Source organism: Arachis hypogaea, chromosome 9 (genome assembly GCF_003086295.3).
Source record: "Arachis hypogaea cultivar Tifrunner chromosome 9, arahy.Tifrunner.gnm2.J5K5, whole genome shotgun sequence".
NCBI lineage: Eukaryota > Viridiplantae > Streptophyta > Magnoliopsida > Fabales > Fabaceae > Arachis > Arachis hypogaea.
In genome coordinates, this window is record NC_092044.1 from 99,238,408 (window position 1) to 99,249,055 (window position 10,648).

At 35.8% G+C, this 10,648-nt stretch overlaps 2 protein-coding genes across 2 annotated transcripts; one reads left to right on the forward strand and one right to left on the reverse strand.

The window, feature by feature from the left end:
• The first annotated feature begins 4,364 nt into the window (after positions 1-4,364).
• On the forward strand, positions 4,365-6,748 carry LOC140175174 (serine/threonine-protein phosphatase 7 long form homolog). The gene is made up of 4 exons (XM_072202113.1): positions 4,365-4,442; positions 5,303-6,018; positions 6,093-6,183; positions 6,281-6,748. Exons 1-4 carry the CDS (start codon positions 4,365-4,367, stop codon positions 6,746-6,748), a joined length of 1,353 nt encoding a protein of 450 aa, XP_072058214.1.
• A 1,439-nt stretch (positions 6,749-8,187) lies between these two features.
• LOC114924456 (uncharacterized) lies at positions 8,188-8,700 on the reverse strand. The gene has a single exon (XM_029289044.1). It carries the CDS (start codon positions 8,698-8,700, stop codon positions 8,188-8,190), a length of 513 nt encoding a protein of 170 aa, XP_029144877.1.
• Between the last annotated feature and the right edge of the window lie 1,948 nt (positions 8,701-10,648).

Here is a 10,648-nt window from a genome sequence, read left to right on the forward strand (position 1 = left end):
GAAATAAATATTATTTTGGTCTCTAAAATTTGTTGTCAAAATTAAAATTGTTTTTAAATTTTTTGTTTAGAATGGTTTTCAACATTACATTTAATATTAAAATCAAGGTTTTAAAAATCGGACCGATCATCAAACTATTTTAGTCATTAATTTATTTGTTTATTGGTTTAATCAGTTCAACCATAATTCAGCCAAAAAAATTGTTTATAATAAAATAATAAATAAATTATAAATCAACATCCTAAAAAAAATACGAACATAAAAATATTAACAATCAATCTTTAATATCCGAAGAAAGAATTAAATCACAATAACAATTACGCAACAACAACATCAATAATTAAATCACAATAACACAATAATAAATTACACAAGAGCAACAACCTTTTTCAAAAATTAATAAAGATGATCAAAATTGTAGGCAGCATCACTACTTTTTTTTGATTAATCATGATTAAGGTGGTTGTTGTTCTTGAAGCAAATTTGGGTTATCTAAGAGTATACTTTGAGAGAGTACCACTTGAAGCTTTCTATGCTTCCTCACTCTTACATGACCCAAAACCATTGTGAAGCAAAGAAACAACTTTCTTGAATCTTAACACAGCTTCACCAGTTTCCACTATTAAATTTCTATTCTGAACTTGATCCCTTGATCGAGACAAAATACTAAGAACTCTATGATATTTTTCAACAGCTAATCTATTAGCTTGTTCAACTTAATCTATTCTTATCTATCTAACTATCTATTTATCTATCTATCTAATTAAAAACTTTCAAATAAGAAGTGAAACATATCTTAATACTAAAAAATCATGAACATATGAGTTATCAACACAGATACCATACATTTATCCATAAATGACGTACAAAAAGATCCAGATATAAAGAATCTCATTTTTTTCAACGGGGGCCACAAAAATAGAATTTTTCATATTCTAGTCTCAAAATTCCACCAAAGGATGAAAAAGGGTCAATTTTTTCTCTTTTTTGTTTATGTTTTCTGTTGTTGGTAGAACAAATAAAGACTCTGGAATCAGAGCTAACGAATAGGAGTTAGAAGAAATTACAGCATATCTATATCTGCTTTAGAAAATAAATAAAAATAAAAAATTCAACCAATTTTATCTTCAATGAACCTAGAAAAAAGAATAAGAAAGTAGGAGTTGGAGAGCACAGACAGCGGCCGAGATCAACGGATGGACGGTAGGAGCAATTACAAACTTTAGCACATTATAAAACATTCTAAAACACTAAACCCAGCAAAACCAGCAACTATAAAACAAAGCCATTAGCAAATTTGAACAAAAAAATTAAGAGCCATTAGCAACTAGTAAAACAATAAAAATGTAAAACACTATCAGAGTCATCGAGCAATTAGAAAAAACTAAAATAGAGTAACAGACTAACAAAAAAATCTTACAGCCATCAAGCCATCAGTAAATTTGGAAAAAAATCTTAGAACCATAAGGAACCAACAAATAGAATAACAATTTACAAAAAATGGAACAAAAAAAATTACAATTTTTTTACAAAACAGAAAATTAAAGAATTGAAGAAGAACAACAACGAAGAAGAAGACCGAAGAACAACAACTTCAGAACTTCAAAGTTCAAACCAAGAAGAAGACCGAGCATTCAGTGAAGATGAAGACGAGAAGCCACTAACCTGGGTTCCGTGCCGAGAAGCCAGAGAAGATGAAGACGACGTGCCGAGCTACTCGGTTCCGGACATGGGGAAGAGGAAGAAGCGGTGATGCTAAGGACCTGGAGACGGCGGCGGCGCTGAGGACCTGGGAACGGCGGCGGCGATGAAGGGCTAGGGTTTTTCCTTTGCTTCAGAATTCTCCAGGGAGTGACGAATGATTGGGGGAAGAAAGGGGGGTTGGTGACTTGGTTCATGAATGGATCTACTTCCTTTTTTTTTACAAATCAACAAAACGGCGTCGTTTTTTTCGAACGTGCCAGTTACCAGTCCGATCCAACCGGTTGGTTCGGCAGTTTTTAAACGGTTTTTCCTCCAGCGGTTATAAACAGCGAATCGAACCGTTTTACTCATCGATTTTCGGTTGAACCAGTTTGACTAACCAGTCCGGTCCGAATTTTAGAACCATGATTAAAATTATCCTCTTGACAAATTTACTCTTTATAAAATTTGACAATTAAAAAAAAGTTCTTATCATCTTCAACAAGATGAAATCCCTCATCTTCCATCATCAATCTTTTCACTGTCACCATCAGATAAAATTCCTCATCTTTCCACCGTCACCATCTTCCATCATCTTCAATCACCGGCCTCCATCATCTTTCATTATCTCAAATTATCTCTTTCCGAATTTTTGCTCCTCTCAAGTCATCATATTGCTGTCGGAACTACCTCCATGATGTCACTCCAAACTCTATGCAATATCTTCTTCCGTCTCGTCCGTTGACTGTTTTCAAGCAATTTGGCTATCCCTCTTCTCCCATGTCACACCACCAGCGTCTCTCTTCGCGTTTTCAGGAGCACCGCCCGCGCCTCTTTTCCGCTCTCCTCCCTCTTCATTGCACCGTTGCCACTGTGTTGTCTCCTGTTACTGCAGCTTTTCTGTGTTGTGCCGCCTCCTCAGTGCTATCCGTTGTTGCCTCTATAGCACAATGTTTCTGTCTGCATTTGCTGTCACTACCACAATACAATTGAACCGCCATCTCCATTATACGTAATTTGTGTTAGAGTTGATGTTCTTTATTTTCTTAAATTAAGATTTAATAATTTTAAATTTGGATCCTCAATCTAGGCTCAATAATGGTTTATGTGTTGATTTGTTTGCAATATAACATGAAAAAGAATTTTTGACAAAAAAAATTATAGAAATGCTTTAAAATGCTTTGCTTTGCTCAGTAATGATGATATGTGGTTCTGGCTTTTTTATTGTTTATTTTGAAAAAGTATAAAGCATTAAAATACTTTGTTGTTGAATTTGAAAAAGTTTTTTTTGCGATTAATTTTTTTGTATATTAAAAAAATTTTGGTGTAATACTCAATCATTGGATGTTATAGTGTTTTTTAAAATTGTGGGAATAGGACAATACACTTCTCTTGTATTGACAATACGCCCCTTGTATTGTATATAATTTTTTTGTATATTGAAAAAATTTAATGTAATACTAAAAAATTGTCCTACTCCCACAATTTTAAAAAATACCATAAAATCTAATGATTGAGTATTAAACCAAAATTATACCAGTATGTAAAAAAATAAACATTTTTCGACTACTGATGTTATTAAATGTAAAGAATTTGAAGTATGATATTGTTAACGTGGTGGTGACTATGGAGAGGCAGAGAGTGATGCGATAGTGAATGTGATGTCATTGAAACAAAATAAAAGGTATTTTTGTCATTTAAAAAAGTATTATATTCAAAAGAATGATTTTAATATTAAATTTAATGTTAGGGACTATTTTAAATAAAAAAAAGTTAAAAATAATTTCGATTTTGATCTAAATCTTAAGTATCAAAATAGTACTTATTCTTTAAAATTATATCATTGATAAAAACAAAAATAAAAAATATGTATGATAAATAAATTCTCAAATGATTTAAAAATGTGAGAATATATATAGTCAAATAATTTTATCTTTTTATAAATAACAATTATTATCTTGTCATTCTATTGTTGCCTTCACCCACCGTAAATTTTAAAATTTTATATTCTAAATTTTAAATTAAAATTCTAAATTTTAAATTTTAAATTTTAAATAATAATTTTAACTTAAATTATAAATATTAAATCCTATATTTTAAATTCAATTTTATTTATTTTACTTTTAAATGTTGTTTTAGTTGAGATTTTGATTATATTTATTATTTTTAGTTTCAATTTTTTCTAATATTCATTAGCTTTTAATTATTAGTTAATTTTTAAATTAATTGACTAAAGTAATGCTATCGTTGTAAACTTCCGCTTTTTATTTTACATATGCCTCCAAAGATGGTGTATGAATATGATATGGGGGTGGGAAGTGCTTAACAAAATTGTGGTGTCAGGGGTGAAGCAACTCGGACCCTCCGAGTTCCACACACAACACGCACGGTCCGAGTTTCATGCATTTGTCTCAGGTAAGTCTGCAACTCGGATCCTCCGAATTCGATCAAGTCCACGGACCATCCGATTTCCAAAGGGCCAATCGCACGGTCCGAATTCGCTTTAAAGGTAACACGCGTCGCTTCCCAACAGATGCATAGACGGTGCATTGTAAAAAACAGAGAAATAACCTCACCCTCTCTCACTATCCGAATACACCACTCTCTCACATTTCACTCTCAGATTCATCTTCTTCTTCCTTTCTCTCTACTGGGTTTTGCATGGTGGAGGAGCAACAACAATGCCAAAAAAATATAAAGTTAAAGATGTTGATCGATCTGAGCTTCACATTGTTCATTATCTCAGTGATCCTGATTATGTAAGTATTTTTTTAAAATTTTTTAAATTTTATAAATTTTTTTATGTTAATAATTATTAAAATTTAAAATTTAATTATTATGATTGTTGTTAGACATGTAGTTGTGGAATATAAATAGAATGATTATGACTAATTTTTGATAATTTGTTAGATTTTTCTAAACTTTTTTCATAGATTATTAATTATTTATATATATCATGATTAGGTAATTTTTTATGATTATTGTTGTTAGGTTTTGTGTTTTTGATTGTAATAGAGAGATAAACAGAATGGTTATTAAGTTAATAACTAGATAATGTTATTGTTTTTTTAATTTTTTATTAATTTTTATTATAATTAAGTGTAAGCCAATCTTATTTAAATCTATTTTTAAAAAATTAACTATAACTGTTATGGATGTAGTTAAATGTTAATGTTATTGTTATTGTGAGAAAGTGTTAATGCTGAATGATTAGTAAGATTTTTTTAATTAAAGCATGTTAGATTTTACTTTATGAGAATATTTAAAATTTTTTAATTTTAGTAATTATTATTAGCAAGTTAATTATTACCGTTGTTAGAATATGAATGATGGCATATACTGATTGTTAATATTTTTTATTATGGAAGAAAAAATGTTTAACAAAAGAGTAATTAACATTCGATTTTATTCTAGATGTTGTAATATTGTTGAGAATATTGATTAGGAATATATGTATTTGTAATGAGTTTCATTTGCAGTTATGAATAACTTTTAGGATTAATTAAATAATTTTAGAAGTTAGAAGAATTAGTTATATAAGGATTAAGTAAAATGATTGATGATTGTAAGTTAGTAATTGTTAATTATCTGACTAGTAAGTTGTTATGTTTTTTTGTAGAAATCAAGAATGTTGACATGTGACCATCCAGTTCCTCCGGATCGGTACAACGATAGGGTAGATGATCATTTGCGAATTACCGGGTTCTATCATGTGTCTCAGATTGGGATAGTGCAGTGTCAGAAAGCATTGGTAAATGCTCTAATCGAACGTTGGCACCCAGACACACATACGTTTCACCTTCTCATTGGTGAATGTGCCGTGACACTTGAAGATGTAGCTTTAATTCTTTGTCTTCCCACAGATGGTCTTCCAGTAATAGGGATGACAATGAGTAGTTTTGAAGCCATGGAGGCGGAGTGTTTGCTTCAGTTTGGCGTTGCACCGCGAAAGGAGGACTGTAGATCTAGCTGCATAAAACTGACGTGGTTGAGGAATCTAAAAGAGAATTTAGAATTGACTGATGAAATAAATATACAGAGGTATGTGAGGTGCCACATTATGTTGCTGATCGGAACGATCCTGTTTGAGGATAAGTCAGGGGCAGGTGTGCATTGGAAATTTCTACCCTTGCTCCGTGACTTTGTCAATATTGGACAGTATAGTTGGGGCTCGGCATGCCTAGCACACCTTTACAGGGCGTTATGCAGGGCATCTCGTTATAACTGTAAGGAAATAGATGGTCCACTAACACTTCTGCTCGGTTGGGCTTGGATCCGACTGCCATATCTATCGCCTCTTCCTAGAGAACCCCGCAGTTTTCCACTAGCAAACAGGTAATATTATGTTACAATGTACCCGTTTCTTGATATTTAAACTTCAGTTGAGCTAATTGAGAACATCATATTAGGTGGCATAACTGGGAGCGTGGTGACCGACGATTTAGATATTTGAAGCTAGCTCACTTTAGGAAGGCCTTTGATGAACTTCAGGAAGGACAGGTGTGTTTTAGTTTAACAAGTTTTCGACAAAAACATGATGCATTGTTATTTTTATTTGAATTGTGGGTTGTAATGATGAGTATCCCTTATTTTCCAGTTTGTCTGGGTTGCTTATGCTGTGGATCGTGTCGATCCAAACATAATTCCTGCTGAAATCTACATGCAATCAGTTGTCTGGAGCGCTATAGTTTCATTAGTGTCATTTGAATGTATCGTGTGGCATGCCACTGATAGGGTCAGGCGACAGTTCGGTTTCGTTCAGGGAGTACCTAATCCAGAGCAGAATTTGGATAAGGCGCATAGAGAGGTTCTGACTGGTCCTATGAATCTTAACTGGGCCACGGCACCGAGTCATTCAAATTGGGTGATGCATTGGACAAAAAGGTATCACTACGTTCTTTCTGAGCTTCCCATGCCTTCACAGCATCCATTGGATAGTTACATGAACTGGTACCGTACAAAATATGGAAACCGCTTATCCTTGTCGAATCTTGTGGGTGAAGAGAATGATGAAGGTAACCAGGACATGGATGCGGGTAATGATGATATGGATGGGGGTAATTAGGATACTGATGAGGGTAGTCAAGATATAGATGAGGACAATGAAGAGTAGGAGCCACATATGTCACTCCCAAATCCGCCTCCACAAGAACAACCCCAGCCCTCAACCCAGTATCTACCTCAGACACAGTTCACCGCATCATTTTCAATACAGCAACAATATTGGGGTATGTCACAGTTTGAAACAGGTGAAGGAGGTTCTTTTAGCCAGTTACTTGGGTTTATGGCTGCAGATGCAGCACAGTCACAATATGGCCATCAGCCTGAGTTCATGCCAGGCAGGTATTCGTTGGATGCGAGGTATCCAGGCCATACCTCATCCGTTGCTTCTGGAGGGTTTGTATCTGTCGACTCTAGTAGGAGTGAGGGTGGACGCGGTGTCCTTAATAGTCAAAATCCTAACCGTCTTAACATGGGACTCATTGAGGAAGACACTAACATACTCGAACGAGAAAATGATACGTATCTAGTAGACGACCCGGATGAAGAGGATGATGATGAGGAGGATGAAATTGAAGAGTTCGATGAGGATGAAGAATCTCGTAACGATGGTATTATGTTAAATATTTTGCTTTACGTATTCCATATTTGAATGTATCTTGTTTGCATAATTGGCATCTCTTTTTGGCTTTTTGTTCTTGATTTGTTGTATCTATGTTGGTTATGAATATGTAATATGCTGCATGTAGTTGTTTATTCCTTAATTGTATACAGGTCAGGCACACAGTTCGGATGACAACGTCAAAGGTTACAATCTACGGATCGATCCCCCACGTCGGAGCGCTAATCATTTCACTCCCTCTGTCTTTAAAAAAGTGGCCAAGAAATGCAAGAACTTTGTGAAGGATGTAAAGTGGACAATGAGAAAGTAGTTGTTTAGTTTTTTTTAGAGTAATTTGTATATGTTAAAAATTATGTACTAATGACTTTATGTAGTTTTTAGTGTAATTTGTAATGTTTAGAGTAATTTCTTTATGTTGGACATTATGTAATAATCAATTGTACTAATGGTCAGATTATATTGTATGTTTATTGTGCTTATGTTGTAGTGATATTATTGATGTATTAATCATCTGGAGTATGTAATAATGTTTCATAAAATCTTAATATGCTCATACAGATATTGATGTATTGATATATTAACCATCATATTATATAATGCCACAGATATGTTATAATACTAGATTGTCATAAATTATAAGGTTACATATAGCAGGTCATGTTAACTAAATTTGCTCATTCAGGTTATATTATACAATATCATCTTAAAACTGTGAACCTAGGGGACACCTCTGTTGGTGTTCGAACCAGCTGACTCACGGCATCTGCTACGACTATGTCCTTCAACCCCACATAGAGTACATCGCCTAGGACGACGTAACATCTGCGTGTCCATCTCATTCAGAAAGCGCGTCATCCTTGGGCGACCTTTCGTTACCCGTCTCAGGTACGGATTCGATATGAACGAGGTCCGTTGTAAGCAGGCCATGTAGCAGGATTACCTAGTGGCCTAAACCTTGCTCGGTACACCCGCCACACTTGGTCCATCTTATACACATCATGCACATACAGTTGCCAATCCAGTCGCTGGTTGGCACAACATGCGAACACATGTCTGCAGGGGATCCTGTCCACCTGGAACTCACCACAGTCACATCGTAGGCCACGTAGATCGACTGCAAACTCCAGTCTGCTTGGCATCTCACGAACCTTAAAGACCTCATTCTGGCGGTCAAGGAAACTAACCTGAATATTTCCTGATGCAAGTTGGTTTGCATGCAACTTCGAGGTCACGATATCAGAGAAGACATGACCAGCATTGATCATTGCTTCCGCCTCCGTTCTTTTTTGGGTGAATAAATCATTTAGCCTGTAGAATGTTGCCTTCACAAGAGCAGTAATGGGGAGATTGCGTGCACCCTTCAAAACTGAATTGATGCACTCCACCAAATTCATTGTCATGTGCCCCATCGGTACCCACCATCAAAGGCCAATGCGTACTGCTCGCGAAGAATTCGGTTTAACCAGTTTGTGTACGCCTCGCCACGTTCCCGTAACCGCTGGTAACGCACCTCATACTCCCACACCGTCCTAGAATATCCTGGTAGATCACAACATATGCAAAGCAAAGAAATGGAGGTCAATAGATTTATTTAAGGAAAATATATTAATAAATTGCTTAAATTTCATAAATGGTTACCGATGTTGACGACTAATTTTTGGAGGTACGGTGCCTTGAACTTTCTCAAAAAGTTTGACTCTATATGCCTGATGCAAAACATATGAAAAGCTCTTGGAGGTGACCACGCTCCGTTACTGCGTTCCACAGCTGCATTTATGGATTCGTGCCTGTCGGATATTAGACCCACTCCATCACGAGTTACAACATGTTGACACAGGTTACTAAGGAAAAAATGCCATGCATCAGAAGTCTCTCCCTCCACAATAGCAAACGCAATTGGGACGATATTATTGTTGCCATCTTGAGAAACTGCCACAAGCAAACAACCCTTATACTTTCCGTACAAGTGAGTCCCATCCACCTGGACAATTGGCTTACAATGTCTGAATGCCCTAATACAAGGGTAATAACTCCAAAATACACGATGAATTACCCGAATATCACCCACCAACTCATCCCCTTGATATGCAGGCATAGTCTCAAAATAGACAACAGTTGATGGCTCCTTGTGACACATGGTCTCAAACCATATTGGCAACGCTTCATACGATGCCTCCCAACCACCAAATATTTTTTCAACTGCCTTTTGCTTAGCCATACATGCTTTTCGGTAACTGGCGGTGTAGTTGAACTTCGATTGCACTTCTGCTATAACCGATTTTACCTTTAAGGATGGGTCAGCCTCAACCAGTGGCTTTATTGCTTCTGCAATTGTGATAGAATCCAGCTTCGAATGATCCTGTGAAATGGTGGCTCTTGTACATGTGTGACTACCATTATACCTCCTTATAACCCAACAGTACTTCCTGCTGATCAAGCTAACCCTAATAAGCCAATCACACCCTGACCCATACTGTGTACACTTGGCATAAAATGTCAACGGCTCAGACTCAAACACCCGGTAGTCTACGCTTCATCGTATGCTATAGTCTTTTACCGCCTTAATAACAGCTTCTCTTGAACTGAACTCCATACCTACGGCAAATTCACCGTCTTCGACAATAGGAATTTCTGCTGGGACAACAAACACAGCAAAAATTTCATTAACACGCAGATATTTCAAAAATGATTGTAAAGGTTAATCAAATTTCACTTAATCCAGTATGCTATAACTCCAAACCTAACAACTTGTTATAATGTCACTCCAGACAAAAAAAATAACATCAGCAGCATATTTAAAAACCATACCGGATTTGCCGGTTCGACCGGCATACCAAACGAACGGGACCGATCAGGCTGGTTCGACCGGCAAACCAAATGAACTGGACCGGTCCGGTCCGGTTCATGGGGTTTGCTCCGTAAAAAGGATAGAACCAGTGCAAATAATTATTACAAACTCATGCAATCCGTAATAACCTTACTATAGACAATTTAATTATTATTTTCTAATTAATACTTCTAGCATATAAAAGTAAAAAAAAAAAACAAATACAACTGAACAGTTCGAGCACTGGTTCGATCCTGACAACTACGACATTCAACGCAAGATTAAATAATGCTAAATAACGCTAAATATAAACTTGCTTACTCATAACTCAATCAATGTCTAACTAAAAAAGGACTAACACCACGTTTACGTACCTGCAGTCATATATTCTGGATATTCCGAAACATGCATGGCTTCCAGGTCTAAAACTCGCATGAAGGATGGCTCCTCAAACAGTACTTCGTTCGCGAGTGCATTTGCCACTTCTGTCACATCTGGGGCCATGGTTCCGTCAC

What these genes read in the sequence shown, in the direction of transcription:
- LOC140175174 (XM_072202113.1), top strand. Translation starts at nt 4,365, where the DNA reads ATGCCAAAAAAATATAAAGTTAAAGATGTTGATCGATCTGAGCTTCAC. An exon ending in ATCTCAGTGATCCTGATTAT is followed by an intron (nt 4,443 to 5,302) that starts GTAAGTATTTTT and finishes GTTTTTTTGTAG; the next exon opens with AAATCAAGAATGTTGACATG. An exon ending in ATGAACTTCAGGAAGGACAG is followed by an intron (nt 6,184 to 6,280) that starts GTGTGTTTTAGT and finishes CTTATTTTCCAG; the next exon opens with TTTGTCTGGGTTGCTTATGC.
- LOC114924456 (XM_029289044.1), bottom strand. Translation starts at nt 8,700, where the DNA reads ATGAATTTGGTGGAGTGCATCAATTCAGTTTTGAAGGGTGCACGCAAT.